This window comes from Bicyclus anynana, chromosome 8, assembly GCF_947172395.1.
Source record: "Bicyclus anynana chromosome 8, ilBicAnyn1.1, whole genome shotgun sequence".
In the NCBI taxonomy this organism is placed as follows: Eukaryota; Metazoa; Arthropoda; class Insecta; order Lepidoptera; family Nymphalidae; genus Bicyclus; species Bicyclus anynana.
In genome coordinates, this window is record NC_069090.1 from 8725296 (window position 1) to 8746236 (window position 20941).

At 34.7% G+C, this 20941-nt stretch overlaps 1 protein-coding gene across 3 annotated transcripts in view; it reads left to right on the plus strand.

The window, feature by feature from the left end:
- The window catches only part of LOC112052652 (uncharacterized), a 167084-nt gene that overhangs the window by 112625 nt on the left and 33518 nt on the right, over positions 1 to 20941 (plus strand). For all 3 annotated transcript variants that reach the window (XM_052883139.1, XM_052883140.1, XM_052883141.1), the window contains exons 3-8: positions 1576 to 1717; positions 2535 to 2732; positions 12695 to 12802; positions 13829 to 13969; positions 17273 to 17425; positions 19062 to 19192. In XM_052883139.1, the coding sequence (XP_052739099.1) occupies positions 1576 to 1717; positions 2535 to 2732; positions 12695 to 12802; positions 13829 to 13969; positions 17273 to 17425; positions 19062 to 19192 (873 nt within the window). The remainder of the gene's footprint in view (positions 1 to 1575; positions 1718 to 2534; positions 2733 to 12694; positions 12803 to 13828; positions 13970 to 17272; positions 17426 to 19061; positions 19193 to 20941) is intronic.

Below are 20941 nucleotides of genomic sequence, written 5' to 3' on the forward strand. Positions count from 1 at the left end.
CCTTAGAAATACTCAACCAACTAACGTCAGATAAGGTAGTATATAGAATACCTAAAAGACGTGTATGTTTCCAAGATCTAACGCTGTGTGTGTTACTTGATGGAATGGATGGGTTTCAAAGTTTAAAACATACAAACCAAAATAGAAAAAAGATTTTTTATTCATTCTAGTCCACCAATATTTTATACAATATTTTATATTTAATTTTATTCTTTTTATTCTAGTCCACCAAATCTAATCGGTACCCATGACGGTTTAGTAACTGAAAATTAAGCATCCCGGTCTCCCCTACTATAAGAAATGTGATTCGCAAATGGAAACATTGTCTCGACATTGCGCGGTGCGAAGCTCACGACAACTACAGCAAGCAACCACTGCTCACGACACCACAACACTGCCTCGTGTAACACAAACATCCCTTTATAGGCGACCGATCATTGCATCGAGCTCGTCAAGCTCTCACAAGTCTCAGGACACAGAGAGACCGGCATCTGACTCAGACAAACGAGGCCATAAATGGAGACACGTCCAAGCTGTCATGGCATACTACCAGGCACTCAGGAAAATTAAGAGGTTCGATGACAAGACAACGGTAACGCCGAATCGTTGTCGATTGTACTGTATTTATTGAGTGTTTGTTTATCATTTCCAACTAATGTGCTATTTCTCTGTGTTTAGGATTTCAAGAATGGTACTTTATGACTGGTTATTGTGTTCTTATTGTGTCTATACTAGTTTTACTATGAACAATTCTACTTTCTCTACTCACGCTGTCTCTTGGGATATTACCTAAGTCAATTTGGTGTTTGTTTTGATTTCATGCATCCTGATCGTTTAATATATTTCAATAGATTTCAAGTCTACTAGACATCCAAATTTTAGATTCGAATTAGTATTTAGTTTTAGATATCTCGTTAGGAGCTCAATAATTTCACTGTACAGACTAATACTTTTCTGCGTGGACTGAAATTTTGTTTTTATGCAATGCCGCATGTTAATAAAGGTAGATTTATTTGTTTATTATTTGTGCACGTAAAAATAACAAAACAACACTTAATTTACAAAAGTTACGCGACACTAGATAAAGTTAATACTTTTAAAACTTTCCAACTCCAACCGTTCGGTAGCGCAAGCTCAAAACATTAATCCTTGGTTTTGGAGAGAAAATAATACCTCTGCTGTCTCGCAAGCGAGCCATGCCAGATATGCTGTCTAATATCATTTTGAGTAATACTTTTATCGAGTAGAGAAAATCTCGAAAATGGATTGAGTTTTGGGCGTGCAATACATCAACCAAACGGATATGAATTTTTGAATAACAAACTTTATTCATCTAATACATTCACAGTGCTGTGATTATAGACATTGATGAATAAAGGTTTTTATTTATTGCTTCTTCATAAAGTTTATCCTTAATTTATATTGTAACTTTTAGTACGAACCCTTTTCTAAACAATGACTAAAGTTCTCGAACTGATTTATAAGGTAACCAAGTTAGGATGACATTAAAAAAGTTTAGACTCTCTGAAACGTGAGTTACGTATTGATTAATTTTGTTTCGGTGAACTTATTCAGAACAAAGTCGAACCAAAGATGGATGAAGCTACGGACGACGGTGCAGTTGAGTTCCGCGATCCAGAAGAAACCGCCATTGAAGAGAGAAGATTCCTTTCTAAAGCGGTTCTCGACGAGACAAATCCCGGAAACTCAGGAAACTGTAAGAACTTAAGTCATAGAACTATATACCTTATGTTATTATTACTTTACCAAAATAAAATAGGTTGTTTTATATCTGTTGCGTAATAACCGTTTCTTTTCAATTGGCCAAGATTTGGAAATTTAAAAAAAAATCCTTTTCTGGCGAATCGATTTGGCTGGAATTTGGAATGGGGACAGATTATACACTGGATTAGCACATAGGAGTATTCATCTTGGAAAATCTTAAGCTTATGGGGGATTTGTGATTAATTTCACTTCAAGTCGCGGGCATAGATAGCATAGCTATCTCATAATAAAGTAGTCGAACTTTACGTGACAGTGACGTATTGTTACAGAGGTGCCATTAAAATTCCATCATAACTATTTTTTTGAATAAGGACGTAAAAATTAAGATTATAAAGCGACTTTTTCACTCGCCTCAAAACGAACGATAAATTTGTACGAGATCTGTTTATTCATGATTGTAATTCATTTCAAGTATCGCGATGTAAGGTCAAAGTAAAATTGCCTTAATTTACCTCGATTTGAAGCTAATATTCGTCCACATGTCTACCGTTTCTATTTTATATCCAACGGAACTTTAGTAGGATATAATAATCAGTGGCATAAAACGAGATATATTGGATCTAATTTACTTGTCTCATTATTTCGATACTCCTAAACGATTAAGATTGCGAGAACATCAAATCTCGTCCTAATAGTACTGTGAATTGAAGGAGGAGTGGATTGTTTAATTATAATTTTATTTTAAAATTAGATTTATACTTACATATACGTGTATAACAAAATAAATTTACTTAAAAATCACTATTTAGGTAGAAGATACTGGATCAGAAGGAGCGACTGGGGAGCAAAGGCTGAACAACCGCAAGAGGCGGCGGAAAGTGCGCGTGCCTCGTACTGTAGTGAACCCTGATGAGAACTTCTACTTCTACTGGCTGTGGCTGATCACTATCTGCGTGCTGTACAACTTGTGGACCCTCATCGTGAGACAAAGCTTCCCTGAATTACAGGTAATATTTTACTTTACTCCGGTCAAATTAAACTTTGAAGTATAAAACAATTACAAGCCTCAATAGCCTCAATAGCTTTGACGGCCTCCGTGGCGCAGTGGTTTGCGCGGTGGATTTACAAGACGGAGGTCCTGGGTTCGATCCCCAGCTAGGCCGATTGACGTTTTCTTAATTGGTCCAGGTCTAGCTGGTAGGAAGCTTTGGCCGTGGCTAGTTACCACCCTACCGACAAAGACGTACCGCCAAGTGATTTAGCGTTCCGGTACGATGTCGTGTAGAAACCGAAAGGGGTGTGGATTTTCATCCTCCTCCTAACAAGTTAGCCCGCTTCCATTTTAGATTGCACCATCACTTACCATCAGGTGAGATTGTAATCAAAAAGAACTAATGCATTCCCAAGTGTATGTTCACACGACAACGTTTTAAAAACGTGACGCTTTTCTTCTAACTGTGTGTGCATTTTTAATTTTGGGCGTTGGAAGTAGACCTATAATAAACCTATAAAGACCAATATATAATTTAACTTCATACTATATTTGAACACTTTATTAACGTCCGTTAAAAAAAACTCTCGTGCGAATGGGGGCTACTGGCCATTTTAAAAACTAAATAGAAATAGAATCAGTATTTGTAAAATGCTGAATTATAAAGATTTTTTTTTTATAAAGCACCAGTAAGCACACCACAGAAACAAACTTTCTTTGTCTACAAATGTAAACTAATTACATTGCACATGACAAATACAAAACCAGCATAAACTATACCACAATTTAAATGCAAATACAATAATATAACCTACTTTTCAGTGTTAATTAATTTCGTTGTGCTTATTAACTGATATTATTTAAGTGTAACAGAGTGAAAACGAATATCTGCTTCAAATAAAACTGCCAAAAATTAAACAAAAGTTATTATTATTAAACAAAGAGCGGCAGAACAGAATAATCCAATATTTTGATTTGATGTTGTTTAATGCAACAAGAAAAATTAACTAATTATTAATCAAGTAGGTACATAAATAGGCTAAACTTATTATAAAAATAAAATATAAGGAAATATCAATACAACTACAACTACAAAATTAAAATAAATTAAAATTAAAACTAATACCTAAAAATATTTATCAAAATTTGCCGCCCTTGGTAGGGTGCCCATCACGCAGGCAGCATTCCCGCGTTGAATTGCGATAGAAATTCTTTTTGTTGTTTAATTCTTTTCTGTGTAAATTGATCACGCAAGTGTCTAGAAACTCTCAAAGGATTTTGATTCGATTTACAAATGTAGATTGAGAAAGATTAGAGCTTTATCTTATAAGGATTTGGAAAAAATATTATCAGAAAAAAGATTTGGAAATTTAGAGCTGACAGAATCATGGGCGTCTTCTGGTATATAAATAATAATTTAATAGAGATTAAACTTCAATAGCTACGGAAAAATAGAAATAATATTATTTTCAATTGACACAAAATACATACTTATATCAGATTTATTTTCAGTCTCCCTGGTCGAGTTATGACTAATACCTTAATACCTTCTACAAAGAAAATATAAATGTCTAGAAATGTTCCACTCGCTAAAAGAGATTTCTAAGACTCAACACTTGGTTGTTCCCAGGACCCACAATCTCATTAAAAGAAGGCTCTTCTCCCCTTCTTACTGGACATTAATTATATTGCCTATTACTTTTTACTTTCATTTTTCTTCTTCGTGCGTACCATCTGTAAGTTCACGACACGACACGTATTACATAGTTCGCTGGCCTATTCACTATTTTGGTCTTTATTATCTACCTATTAAAATAAACAACAAATCAATGGACAAAATGTCATCTATATACTATATGCTATCCACCAGTAAGCACCGGATGACATTTGTATTTAGTATCGTATTATGTGGATGACATGTAGTCAATTGATTTGTTGTATATTTTAAAAAGTTAATAAAGTTTATAAAATCCAAAATATGAAATTGGCCAGCTGTTGTGTTCTATATTTTTAAGCATTTACATTTCTAGAATACTCCTCGTTGTTCTTCGAGTTGAGAGCGACTTCGGATTGTGAGGTCCTGAATTCAGTCTTGGGTCGGGCTACGACCCAATAAATTGTCGAATTATGGCCAATCAATACATTTAATTAATTGAAGCGTCTTTCTGTGATACCAAAATAACTTTAAATTAAATTGTATGTTTGTCCGGGCTGATATCTTTGTAACGGCTAAACCGATTTTAATAGAGCTTTCACTGAAAGTTTGAATAGATTATTGAGCAACTTATATACTGTTTATTCTGAAAAAAAAAACAACCTCACTAAGCCCGACAACTCTCATTGGAGCAGTGTAGTTTTTCAACTCTATTCTACTTGGATTCCTCTCTTAATACTAATATAACTGTTTATAATAAAATGCCTGAAAGATTATGAGGAATGTATGCTTAGGTAAATAATATAAAATAAAATAATAATAAAATTTTAATAATACTGCTTAGGTATAGTCATCGCTCATGTCAATGAACTCTGAGGAAAAAGCAGCATTTTTCTACCAAGATCGCTGCAACTAACGGCCGAAGGATCTGGTTGTTATAGCATAATAAAAAGTTCATTACTCAGGAAGCAGTGTACTACAAAACATCTGAAGCAGCACTGTATGGTTATTAAACATACAAGATGTAGTTACCGAAATTAAACCACCCTTTTATGGTGTAAATTTTAGGGCATAATTTTTTTTCTTTGTTTCAATAATAAAATATTTTTAACACAAAAATTGAACTGACTTCAAAAACACAAAAATAAACTAAAAATCGAACACATCGTATGTGCTACCTTCTTATCACTTTGAAAGCGGTGCCAAGCCAATGACGTATTAATTAAAGCCATTTCTGAAAGAACCACAGGAAAGAACTGTCTTTTAATCCTAAACGTTTATGATTTAATCTGCTTTAGTTAATGCTTGTTCTTGGCACCGCCATATAAGTGAGAGTGAGTAATCTTTATGTCTATAATACAAGTGTAGTATTAATGTTTACATCACAGTAATTAACTAATTGGGTATACTCATATTTCTTGTATTCATATATTCGTAAATACGGTATCCCATCTTATCCTCAAAGAACGTGATTATTTTATGCAAAGATAACGTAATTACATAAGAATATATGAATCTAGTCGCTGCTGTTGTTTTTATTAAAATTTTAATGTTATAACTACCTAACTTACAACTACAGACTCCTAAAAATTCAAATTTAAACATTAGCCACCTTAAAATGTATGCAAGAAGAGTTCTATATAAGTTATAGACAGAGAAAAATAGAGAATTTAATGTGCCATTGTAAGATATAAAAGATATTCATCAGAAATCACAATTCATTTCTCTAAACCTTTTTAACCAAAATTTTTTAAGCTTTTTAAGATTTAATAATTCTCAACAATGTAACGCTCTATTGTGCTCATAAGTTGGTATATTTACGTGAATAAAATTTTAAATAATATTAAAGCAACTGAGTTTTGAAATCACAGGCTTATAGTTATTTACATAATTCTTGAACCCAATCGAGCTATTTTAAAATTTTCGTCTGTTTAAAATTTTACTCGGTCTAGCCGTTCCAAAGGTTGAGGTTAAGGTTCCCGTATGAAACTGCTAGACCAAGTAACATATAGATAGATAGAGGAGGTTGTTAAGCAAAATATCGGTTACTTTATATCCCTGGAAAAAAACCCGCGAGATTTCTGAAAAACTGTTAGTTAAGCTAACGAAATCGCAGGAGTCCGCTGCTATAATTAATAAAAGCTTAAATCTATCACTAATTGACAACTGTCGAACTTGCACGAGTTGAAAAAATGCACGAATCATGACACTGAATAACGAATCGCGTTGTTTCTTTTTTTACAGAGTACGCACCTAATTTATTCTCTGTTTTAGGAGAACGCAATATCTATTTTGTCTATTTACTTATCTGTCTACGATATAAGTGCTATTTAAATTATGCTACGGATACCATATGCCTTGATAGTAATACCGTATTCAATATAAGTTGAACTTCATGCGACTAGATTACGCGATAACCGCAGATTGCGAAACCACACAGGTGATGGCTCTATGATAGTTTTGAGATGACAGCATCCCGTTTGCCTGGGCAATGTGATTTAGATAACCGAGTAGACACTTTCTATCAATCTGTATGTCTATCTTCAATCATTGTATTTATGAATATTTCGTGGTCATATCTCAAAATCTATATTTTAATATTTTTTACTTATATACAATACAAGGTAAACGACGGGGTAGACGTATTGAAAGGAATAAGCTAAAAGCTAAGTCTCTTTAAACAAAAAAAGGAATCAAAAGTTGTTGTGTAAGATTTTGCCACATTACGAAACCTGATATACATAAAATACTGTAATGGCGTTCACTCAGATGTCATAATAGATTCTTTAATACGTAGACGGAGAAAAAATTGGACAACTAACTAGCGTGCCGATTTTATTCAAAAGTTCCGAAGACGCACATAAATAATGACTCTGTTGTGTATTATATTTTTTTAACAAAACGTATAAATTCTATTAATCATAGACAAACTTGTTTGACTTTCCGTTGTGTATGAAAAAATAGCACGTGCCATGATGTCGAATATCGAATCGCCTTATCTCTTTTCTTTCTAGAGTCCACACATAAAATATTGTTTTCTTTGACGAGTGCTCTCTATTCTTCAATTACTTTCTCTGTCAACGCTTTAGTACGATATGACGTAGCTCGACTTCATGACTATTCAAATTACAATACAGTGGTATTTTCTCATAATTATCTATAAAAAAACAACATTCACATTCTTCTAAAAAATTCACACTGGGCAGTCGCCAAAAAATTGTTTATTTAACTCTACACCATTAACGGTAAGAAAATGTATCTGTTGATCTATTACTTTTTCTGTCTACGCTTTAGAATGAGATTGCGTTGCATAACGTCATGACGCTTCCAATAACAAGTGATATTTTCTTATAATTTTCTATAAAAAACCACATATTCTTACAAAAAACCAAGTCGCCCAAAAAATTGTTTATTTTACTTTACACTGTTATCGTTACCGTCAAGAAAATGTATTAGGGTCTATTCATGTATATTATAGTCCTCAAGGTAGTTATATAAATATGTATGTAAATGAGCTCGTTGCTAGAGTAGACAGTCTGAAGTCTGCCTTCAGTGAAATTATTTCCCCGAGACAATCATCTAAGTAAATAAAACGAAAGCAAAAGCTTGAGTGTCCCACCGAGAAACAAATGGTACACAATTATTGGATGATTAGATTGGGGCTCGTCTGTTTACTGTGCGCTATGACAACGTGGGTTTGAAATTGTTGTTTATTTACTTTGTTTGTGAGAGAATAACATGTAATGCTAGCCTAACTTGGACATTGTTTATTTATCTAAACTAATATTGTAAACTAGCAGACGCCTCGCGGTTTCATTTGCGTAGTTCCCGTTCCTGAGAATACGGTGAAAAAATAGCTTATAATTATCAAGGATATTGCAGGATTCTAATTTTTTTTATTCTTTACAAGTTAGCCCTTGACTACAATCTCACCTGATGGTAAGTGATGATGTAATCTAAGATGGAAGCGGGCTAACTTGTCAGGAGTAGGATAAGAATCCACACCCCTTTCGGTTTCTACACGAAGTCCAATTAAGAAAACTCGATCGGCCCAGCCGGGGATCGTACCCAGGCTCTCGGTCTTGTAAATCCACCGCGCATACCACTGTGCCACGGTGTTCGTCAAATCTAATAGTGAAAGAAGTGTTTTTTTGAATAAATTCGTTACATACAGAAATACATAATATGTATCCTCTTTATAATATTAGAGTATAAACTATATATACGTAAAGGTTGTGAAGCTGTGAGTTTATAGGGGATAATCTCTGGATCTACCGATTTTGAAAATTGTATTACCAACAGAAAACCACGTTATTTGTGAGTATCATAGGCTATATTTTTTAAATCCCCTTAAAATACGGGAATGGAAACTGCGCGGTTGATAACCGCGGGGCGTCTGCTAGTACTATTATGTTTGCATGTGTCTTTACTGCAACAACCAATTAACAGTGACGAATATATACAATGTCTTAAGAAATATATCTTTCCAGAAATCTGTGTATACTAACTCTTATAACCTTGGCATTTTTAAAGCTACTGTTACTCATTTCAAGCACGAAAGCATGCTACTTTTGAGCAGTTGCTACTTATTAGCATGTGTATCGCAACATTGCAAATAATGAGCATGCTTATTTCGAGCTTGCTCAAGAATCAATAGTCGTGCTATTTATGAGCATGCTATTTGCTGCGCGAGTAGAATGGCGTGCTTTTAGCGCGTCTGAACAGGTTTGCTTATTGAGTATGCTAGTAGATCAGCATTGCTATTCTGTATTCTCTTCACCTTCATCTCTCCCTGGCTAACACGATAGTTTAGACAGAGTGCGATAGATACAAATTACCAGGTGTAACTGGAATGTTAGCTTTGAGCATGCTTATTCAGGAGTATACTTAAAAATAGCATGCTTATTGCTTGCAAATGTAAACTGATGATAAGCATGCTCGTATGGAGCATACTTGATAGCACGTTTTTAGCATGCTATTTTAGAGCATGTGTACAAGTATCTTAAGAGTAAGCATATGTCTTCTAAGAAATAACACTTTCATTTTACACATACTGTCAGGTGAGATCGTTATCATATGCGAGTGTATCTTGTTAAAAATAAACTCTTTTGCTTCTTATTACATATTTTTTTTAAATGCTGTTAACAATGTAAAACATTCGAAACTCGTTTATTAATCTACCTTTATTTTACCTCACCTTCTACTCTGCATCACAAGTAAAAATAATGAGGCAAAGTTCATATTTCACGAACAATTGTTCTGTATTCTCCAGCCTCAAATGAACCGTTGAATATTACAATTCAACTTAAATTACAACCACTATCGCCCGGAGTCATAATTGCACAAAATAAATTGTTTTATTAACAAAGAAACTGTTATTAAATGTTAGCGCCAAGCGGAAATTGCGTTTTCATTTTAGACATAAAATAACTTTTAATTTACTATTCATTTGGTCACCATCAGCCTTTTTTTTATTCTTTACAAGTTAGCCCTTAATTATATTATAATTTTCTCCAAAGAATTTAACCATAGAGTTATGGGAAATACTCCCGAGCACTCTGTATAGTTCTTTTTTTTATTCTTTACAAATTAGCCCTTGACTACAATCTCACCTGATGGTAAGTGATGATGTAATCTAAGATGGAAGCGAGCTAACTTGTTAGGAGGAGGATGAAAATCCACACTCCTTTCGGTTTCTACATGACATCGTACCGGAACGCTAAATCGCTTGGCGGTACGTCTTTGTCGGGGTGGTGGATCAAAATTCTCACGGACATAGTTGAAGAGAAAAGCTAGTTATGAATGTAGAAAAAATAATATATTCCGCATAATATAAAAACTAAGCATTTATGGACCGGGAAAGGAAATAAAACATCCACTTTATTTAGTTGGTTACGAAAAACGTGGCGTAGAGCCGTAGAGCCGTAGACCTTCGTAGCATAAACACAATTGTAGCGGCGCTACGCAGTATTTAGTAATTGAATTTACCACTTTGCTCGTGTATCCAATTGAGTAACTTTCCAGGGGTCAGGAGTGTATTCATTATACTTTTATTCACTGAGATGTTATTACTTCTAGACACCACTATCATTAGTCGAATGAATACATTAAGTCGAAGTTTACTTTAGAATCTAACGTTTAGATGAATTTTTTAATAAAAAAGATACTTTATGGCTGCGTTTAGTTTGAATTTCACATAAAAAGTTAGAAACGTACACTAAAAAACACACTACAAATACTAACATAGACACAAAAATTGTTACTAACTTATTAACATATGTAATTGATAATATTTATTAATGCTTGTAAACTTGGAATTAACGGTTTCATTGAAAATAAACTAAAAATTGTAAATAAGAGGAGTAAAAGTTAAACAAATAAAGGTCGAGATAATAAAACTTAAGCTAAGCTAAGCTAAAAGCTAAAGCTCTTTCTTGTTATTGCCTTGCTTGAGTTATCTGCAATCTGTTTTGTTATCATTAGATGGAATTGTCGTGTTGACCTTACTACTGTTGCGTAATCTCAGAAACTGTGATGACGAGTCCTTTTTCATTCACCCTTGGTAACATTGGTAGGACGAATTTCGTCAATCAACATTCGTCGAGTCTGTCAATCACAGGCTTTCATTATATAATAATATATCTGACTTTAATCACACTAATATTATAAAGGCGAAAGTTTGTGTGTAAGTGTGTTTGTGTGTGGTAGTGTGGGTGCTTGTTCCTTCTTTGTGCTGCGGCTACTGAAGCGATTTGGCTGAAATTTGGATTGAAAATCAGAGATTTACTCTGAATTAATACATAGGCTACTTTTTATTCCGGAAAAATCCGTGGTTCTCGCGGGATTTGTGAAAAACTGAATTCTGTTTGTTTAAATATATTAGTTACTTAGTTTGTATAACTAACTTTTAGTAGTATTAAAAGTTATTCTAACTATAAGCTTAATACAGTTTTCTAAGATTGTAACTTTTTGTCCCAACCAATTTATATAATATTTATTTTATTATAAGTTAGCATACATAACAGCAGTGAGTCATAAAAATATGTGGATAAAACATTGCTTTGGAGAGATAAAAAATAGCGAAACTCCACCTCTTTTTGGCCGCTAACAAAAGGTTCTTTTATCTTACAAGGGTTCGTTACATTTTTCCTTCCAGCCATTTTTTATCGATGACAGTTTTACGGTCAGGACATTATCAAAGGTATTCATTTCCTATGAAAACCTGTTCCGATTATTTCCGATACTATATTCACGGATTAAAGGTTATTTTTACATCATCAACCAAAGATTAGAGTTTCTAACTAAAAAAAAATCAAAAAAAAATCAAATATAGATTAGATAGCATAGAAATATAGATTTAGGTCTTCTTAGAGGTCCTTTTTGGGGTAATTCTTTGGATACTTAATCTTTGCGAAACTTTCAGAACTTTTTTTCAGCATACTGCGTGTAAATCAACGCAGATTTATGACTTCGAGTTCTTGACTTAACTTCCCAGCTTGAGTCACTTGAAAGTTATATTTTTCAAAGTTCAAAAAAGGAGGTGGTTGTGGTTGGGTTCACCGAACAGGTCAATGTGACATTATTTAGGGCATACTGTCTATGCTTCTACTCATGTCAACTTTGGACCAAGTACTCTAGACGCGCAATCAACAACATCAGGGTACAATACAATAATGCGTATCGTATTCTGATGAAGTTGCCGCGGTACTGCAGCGCGTCGGGCATGTTCGCAATGGCCAGAGTACCTACCCGATTTCTTTGCGAACATTCGATCGCAAATTTCTAGTATCGTTTGCGGTCCTCGGACAATGAGATTCTCAGCACGCTGGCTAAGTGTCTCGACTGCTCAATTTACAAGCATTGGCTCTCAGTGCACCAGAAGCCTAATAGGAAGTAACTGAGCATACGAGTACATTGATAGCCTCGGTGGCGCAGTGGTATGCGCGGTGGATTTACAAGACAGTGGTCCTGGGTTCGATTCTCCAGCTGGGCCGATTGAGGTTTTCTTAATTGGTCCAAGTCTGGCTGGTGGGTGGTTTCGGCTGTGGCTACTGACCCTACCGGCAAAGACTTACCGCCAAACGATTCAGCGTTCCGGTACGATGTCCCGTAGAAACCGAAAGGGGTGTGGATTTTCATCCTCCTCCTAACAAGTTAGCCCGTTTTCATTTAAGATTGAATCATCACGGCAAGGTGTGATTGTAGTCAAGGGTTTACCTGTAAAGAATAAAAAAAAGGTGAAACTCTAAAGGAGTTTTTTCATAAATATTTACTGATACTAGTACCTACAGTCCTACATGTAAGACATGATTTTTTTATTACAGATAATGTGCCACTACTTCTGGCTGACGTGCGATGGAATTGGAGACGTGGTGTTCGCCCTTGACTTGGTAGTACAACTTCGGACTGGATATTTAGAACAAGGGCTTATGGTATGAAATATGACGTCTATTAAAGTACCTAGTTATAACAAATGTTTTATTAGTACAAGATACAATTTACTATCTACTCAATTCTTAAGTATTGTTCTGTACCTAAAAGCACTTTCAACCTACATTTTACCACATTCGTATTCAATTACCAACCTTAAAATAACCATCTGTTTACACAAGTATAAAACAAAAGCGGTTGAATAATATCTACACTAATATTATAAAGCTCAAAAGTTTGTTTGTTTGTTAGTTTACTAGAACGCGCTAATGTCAGGAGCTACTGGTCCGATTTGTAAAATTTTTACAGTGTTTATCGAGGAAGGCAATAAGCTATATAATTTTCCCGTTTTCTTACGGGAACGAAAAACACGCGGGTGAAACCACGAGGCGTCATCTAGTCATTCAAAGTCCACATCGGCTGTAAGAATCTGATGAAATTTAGTACAGAGGTAGACTAAAATCTACATAAATGCATCGATCGTAGATCGTTAGATGGGCCTCAAAGCGTCGCGGAATTGTCATTGGTTTCGCACATTGAGTACGTCATCACTCGTAACACATTTCTCTTTAATCATGTTGTGGATTGTGTTTTTACACTTCCAAAATGAACACGAAGGCATAATTAAGGGATTAAAATATAAAAAAAAACAGTAAATAATTTTTCAAGTCCACGTCCGTCGTCCACTCACAACATGCGCTTGTTACGTACTAAGATAAGATGTGCGTGCACGTCTTTGGGTAATGACATAAAATTGTGCATTCTTTAGTATGAAGGGGCCCATCTAACGATTTATATCGATGCATAAATGGAATCCTTGTAAAATCTTTAGTTATATGACAAAAAGAAAGGAGGAACTAAGAGAAAGTGATGGACGAATGGGGGTAGATTAAAAATAATATAGTTATTGTCCGTATCAGCTTTTAATCAATTCTTAAATCCTGTTCCTTTAATATATGCATCAATGTAGTGTATCATGTCTAGATTTAGCCTATATGTTCAATTTACATATTGATTTATGTTCCTAGGTTTACGATTCAAAGAAGCTAGCCAAGCATTATCTGGCATCGCGGCCTTTTCTGTTGGACATCGCAGCCTTAACGCCGTTAGATCTGCTACAACTGAAGATTGGAACTAACCCAATTATACGTTTTCCAAGATTTCTCAAGGTACGTCAAAAATTGTTATCATAAAATATTACGTGATTGCTTTATGTCAAAGTTTTACTAAGACAAATAACGTATAAAATTCATGGTTAAGTTTGAGCTTTCTTTATAAAATTATTACGTGATGCTTTTTATTACCTGATCCAATTTCAGGGTAAACAATATAATTATATTTTTATCCAAAGAAAATGGAGTTTCCATTTCAGACTACACTTTTTGTATATAATTATCATAAACACAACGTGAAAATGAAATTTCAGCATTTTTTGAGTTTATTGGAGTTTACTCCTTAAGAATCGGCTTTTCATATTTTTTCAATTCTGCGCACTTTTCATCTTGCACTGCCTCCTACTCATCTGCGCACATTTCACTTTTCAGGCGTAAGTATTGAGAGCAACATACACCTATTTAGCCAGTCGATCTGAAAGAGTAAACTCCATAAGTCTTATAATTCGATGAAACCAACAACAGCACGCTCGAAAAAGATGACGTCATGCGTCGTTCCCTCGCTCTAGGGTTGCCAACTTTTTTTACAAGAAATAAAGTATATTCTGATCTATGAAGATTATTAAATTAGTATTTTAGAAAAACGAACATTTTCTCTTGAAGAATGCAACCATTCCATCAGTATTTTCTTATGACATCGTCACGTTCAACTATCGTCAGACTTTACAGAGAACCGATTTTTTTTTATTTTAGAGTGAACACATTTTATTTAAACGACAACTTTCTTTAAGGTGGTATATTTTAGTTTAAAATTGCATTTATTTGTATTACTTTAATGAGACCTATATATTTTGTTTTCCGTCAAACCAAAGCTCTCGTTTCACTTGTGAAACTCCTACTTTTACTTTAATGAATACATTTAATTTTCACGGCCATGTAAGGCGCGCTAAGTTAAGCACCGTTTCAATGCTCCAAATATCTTAAGCAAATGATGAATATTCAGATGAATTAGACTGAGGCGGCGGCTTTCACACGTGTATATTTGCATTCATAACTCAATAATCCATGACTGTAAATACATGACCTATCTACAAAATCCTCGTTAGATCCTACTATACTTTTTTCTGTCTTATTATTTGTTTTTCTTATGTTGTGGTGTATAAATAAATAAATAAGTCTTTATTAAGAAAAGGTTGTAAATGGGCAAAGGACTTATAATTGAAAATGAATATTAATACTTCCTAAAATTATTAACATGTGAACTCCACTAGCATAAAGTCCCCGATATATACTTAAATTATGTTCCTTTTTATTATCCTTCCTTCCTTGTTATTTCGTTAGCTGACATTATAGTTAAAATAGTAATAATAAAATCCTTTATTCAACCAAAAAAAAGAGAAATCACAATCTTCTTACAGAGCTTTCAAACTAATTAAAAATATTTAAATTACTCAAGGATTTATAAACATTTAAAGTTAGTCAATACTTAGTTTAATATGAAAACATTCAGCTGAATGGGGCGCTGCCTGAGCGCTATGCTACAGCTGAGAAACTATAGCGCTGATTTTCAGGCATGACTTCAGGATGAGCTCATGGGCCGATCAGGAATGCGATTGTACAAAACTAGAACTGCCCATCCAATGCCCTTCATTACCCCTTAACTTAACTAAGTAACTTCATTGTTAGTGACGAAAAAGTACATTTAAATTTTGGAATCCTATAGACATAAAGTTCAAATTTAAATAAGACGTGTTTAAGCGATAAATTCGTCAATGTGCTTACATTAACGGAATCGCATCCTTGTCACTGACAAACTGTCCTCATACATTTCGTACGTAAATGTCATTATTAAGGTGATATATAGTTGAATAAACAATTAAAATAATAATGCAAATTAGCGGTAAATCCAATTAAGATATAAGTTAAGATTCGTCTTTTATGTTTCAATTACATCTATTGTTTCTAGCTCTTACACTAATGCCTGCCCTTGACACTCTTATTAACGTAAAAATACGAATTACGTTATATATATTTTACGGTATATAAAATCCGTTCGATGCGATCCGTACGATGCGAATTAAAGTGTTTTTCAGATAGCATGAGTACGGTGACAGTCGCCTGTATGACGTTCATGATACGTACTATTATCATGAATCGCACTAAACTTTCGAGAGTGAAACAAACTGTCACCCGCACAATCCTATATGAAACGAACAGTGTGCCTAGTAGGAGTTTTCAATATTTTCATACTGTTACTGTCACGTTGACGTAAACGCAAATATTTATGGAATTGAAACAGTTGTGCAGTAGTACCACTAGATGGCGCTGTTTCAATTCCTTAGAAATTCTCGTTTTCGTTACGTGACAGTAAAAGTATCAAACTGCCACTAGGCCCTCTGTAGTGGACGCACTTGTATGACTTTCTATACAAAGATCACTAAAGTCCGTTAAATGCAATGCGTCCGATACGATGCGGATCTGTGGACGCTTGCCATTAGACGACACATTTTTTACGAGACAGTGTTTTTCTATATCTATAGCAAAAAGATTTAATTTGCTTTAAAAAAAGTCTAAAACTTAGAATATCCGTGTGGAACTTTGTGTTTTTGAATCTAAATTGAGTTGTAAAATTCTACTGACACACAAAAACGGTAACTTTGGGGTAACATCAAGTTTTCTTACTTGTTTACTATCGAGTTTTCAAAGTATTGGAAGTTTGCAAACTCCTTGGGTTTGTATAAGTGGATACCTACTTCGTTAATGACGAACTGGATTAAAAATTTACAGTATTTAAATAAAAACTTTGTAATGTTAAATTCTTAATGGACTCGCTTACAGCAATGTATACAAAGTATGTTTCATAAAATATGATCGGATATTTGTCAGGATTGATTTATATTTATTGACAGACTTCGGCGGTAACTAAATAGAAAGTTATTAGAAGTGGAGAAGATGTGAAAGGTGAAAGGGACGGATAGTAAACGAATGCATGTGAACGAAATGCGTATGTTGAGATGGATGTGTGGTGTGACAAGAATAGATAAAATAAGGAATGAGTATATAAGTCTGAAGGTGGCGCCAGTGACAAAAAAATTGAGGAGTAGAAGATTAGCTTGGTATGGACATGTAATGCGTAGAGAGGAAAGTCATAGTTAGGACATAAGAGGAAAGGAAGGCCAAAGAAGAGGTTGGATTGTGTGAAAGAGGACATGTGTGTAAAAGGAGTGGATGATGAGTTGAGGAGTAATAGAGTCGAATGGAAAAGATTGACATATTTTTCCGACCCCTCTTAAGTGGGATAAGGGTAAGGAGATGATGATGAGAAGTGGAGAAGATAATATCTTCATCGTATTATCCCAGGTTTACCGAGCAGTGAGCTGTTACTATATAGTGGAGTCACGGACAGTGTACCCGAACTTCTGGCGCGTCATCAACCTCATCCATATCCTGCTGATATTGGCGCACTGGTTTGGCTGCTTTTACTTTCTTCTGTCCGAAGCCGAAGGATTTCAGGTACCTCATTTTAATATAGTTGGCGATGTTATACCTCCCTGCTTTAGAAAGCACACTAACTCTCTCACTCACTGCTGAGCTCGATTCTCTTCTCAGAATGAGTGGGGTTATGCCAATAGTCCTCCACGCTGGCCCTATGTGGATTGGAAGACTTCACACACGCAGAGAATCAAGAAAATTCTCTGGTACGCAGGTTTCCACGCGATGTTTTTCCTTCACCGTTTGAGACACGTGATATTTAATTTCTTAAAATGCACACAACTGACAAGTTGGAGGTGCATGCTCCGGACCGGATTCGAACACACACCCTCCGGAATCGGAGGCAGAGTTCATGTCTACGGGGTTGTCACGGTCTTATTTATTTAGCTATCTGATATTGGTCGTCATTATTATATTGGTCAATAGTCAAGTTTGCCTCCTTATATATTATAGGACGTATTTTAAACCTTTTGTCGTACAATGTGCAAAAAGCTGAATAAAATTGATAACAATGGCATGTGTTTTCAGTGCCTCTACCTGACAGCCGTATCTAACTATGTCTTATTTAGTACTGTGTAACCTAACTTTGACAAAACAAGCCAACGTTAATTGTAACAATCAGCAGAGCAAACTGCGTTACCGAGACGTCATAAAACAAGAAATGGGTACGAAAACAAAAGTCGTTGCGCTGCGGCTATCTATACAAACTTGTTTCAAACACTTCTCTTTGTGAAAATGTTTAAGAAAATGACTGCGACTATAATTGTTTAGAAGTGTAGATTCTTTTTTTAGTAAAATAATATAAAAAAAAACAAAAAGACTTTTTTTTTTAAATAGCCGAGATCGAAATGATCGGATTTTTGATCTGTGTTATTAAAACACGTTATTGGGTTTATCTCTATTGATGAGCTTTAGTTTCCATAGTTATTGCTAATATCTAGAAATTATTAAGATACGTTAAGAAGTCAAAAATCTAAAACCATGCCCCTTCTGGCGTCTTGAACACCTTTAAGGTAAGAGCATCTAACAAGCAAGTACATCCACATCTTATCTTAGACGTCATCATTACTAACCATCGGGCATGATTACATTCGTAGCCAAGCGCAAGCCAAACTTAAACCCGCTAAACAGAATGAAGGTTATTTTTTTTTAAAGTTTATTATTGTAAGAAAAATTTAAAAAAAAGTTGAAGCATAAGTTAAAAAAGTCTTGGATAGAAGCAGGCGTTACTTTGCGGAAGTTCATCATGATTATATAATGATTTATTTATTTTGCTATCATCCGCGAAAATTCGGCGAACCCATGCGACAACGTCACCCAGGTCCGACAAAATACTCTCTACGTACGTTTCACCCCGAAACCGGAGCATCCTCAGGAGATGTTGACTCTACAACGTTTACTTTGCAATTGCACGTTGTAGAGTCAACATCTCCTGAGGATGCTCCGGTTTCAGGGTGAAACGTACGTAGAGAGTATTTTGTCGGACCTGGGTGACGTTGTCGCATGGGTTCGCCGAATTTTCGCGGATGATAGCAAAATAAATAAATCATTATATAATTAAAAAAGTCTTTCATTTTCTATGAAACACGACTAAAACTCACGTGATAACGGCGAATATACGACTGGTGAACAATTTTATATAAATATATTAATTCAGGGTGACTGGGCGTATCCCCACCGGCCGGGTGACTACGCAACTTTGACCAGGAAGTACCTCGGCTCGCTGTACTGGTCGACGTTAACACTGACTACTATTGGTGATCTACCCACGCCTGAAACTAATGCTGAGTAAGTGATTGCATGTATTTTAATATTCTTTCTTTCAAGTTCTGTTTGCAGTGTGTAGTAAAGCATCGAGCACACTGATTGTAGGGCTGCCAACCGTACTCTATTTTTTAAAACCGACAATGCTTTACAACATTATAACTGTTGTAGTAATTTATAGTTCGCTTAAAAAACCTTTACTTTAAACAACGCTGTCTAACAAAATTTATAACGCACGTTTACATTGAGCGATACGAAGCATTATCTAAAAGCATCTATCTGTCTTAAAACTTTTTCTTTCTGTGTAATAATTACTTCTATACATGAAATAGTTGTAAAAAAGGCAAAAATAGCAAGAAAAATGTAGTTTCAAGAAATAAACAACAAATACTTATGCTATTTTTTTAAAGGTTTTGTAGATTTCCTAATAGGTTTTTTATAGTTTTGTATTACTTTGAAAAATAATATTTCACTGAAGAAATGTTGGCAACCCTAACTTTGCTAAGATTGCATTCAATTGGGTGCCCGATGCTTAAAATTAAATATAAAACCACCAATCAACTCATAATACAGATATAATAGTTCGTTTTATTATATCAAGCGTACGATACGTATAGGGTATCCTATATTGATTGTCTAAACCAGTGGAAATTTCAAGGATCAATGTAAGAATTTAATTTAAAGTTAAGATTGCAACCTTGGCTAGTTACATGACCGATAAGTTAGTAAGCGATCCAATATGGCACAGTGTAGTCTTTTACACAGCGTTATTTAAAGTTTTGCGAAGTTTTCGTTAGTAACCATAACGAGTACAGCTACACTAGTGTCGAACTACTTTTTGTGTTTAATGTGTTACGCGCGTCAACATTCTATTATCTAAACCTAGCCTTACGATTCTTTTTACGAGTACATTGGCGCAGAAGCGAATCGTCCCGACACATTATAGTACTCATATGTTGAACTCTATCCTGCTGACCTATTCACTATTTTGGTCTTTACTATCAACCTATTAAAATAAACAACAAATCAATTGACAATATGTCATATACATACTATATGATATCCACCAGTAAGCACTGGATGACATTTGTATTTTATCCTACTAATATTATAAACGCGAAAGTTTGTATGGATGTTTGGATGTTTGTTTGGATGTTTGTTCTCTTTACCGCCTACTACTAAAGCGATTTGGCTGAAATTTGGAATGGAAATAGATTTTACTCTGGATTAACACATAGGCAACCCCGATTTTTATCCCGAAAAAAAACCATGGTTTCCCGAGATTTGCGAATCCAGATGATTTTGATGAAATGAATGTTTGTTAGTCTTTCACGCCTCGACTACTAAACCGAATTAGCTGAAATTTGGTACTGAGATATATTATAGCATGGATTAACACATAGGCTTTTTATCCCGGAAAAATCCATGGTTCCCGAGGGATTTGTGAAAAACCAAATTTCACGCGGACGAAGTCGCGGGCGTCCGCTAGTAAAATAGTATGTAGATGACATTTTGTCAATTGTTTTGTTGTTTATATTAATAGGTTGATAATAAATACCAAAATAAATAAAAAAAAAGAAAATAGGTCAGCTGGTTTATTACTTACAAGTGTTGTAAATATGAAAACAGGTATGCTAGCAGACGAGTCAAGTAAATAGAAGTATTACCAAGCGCACAAACTTACTTGTAATAAATCGAGGTGGAGTTCAGTATATTTGTTACCATGTCATGACGTATCGCTTTGATGCAGTACCAATGTGAAGGGAGCCTTAG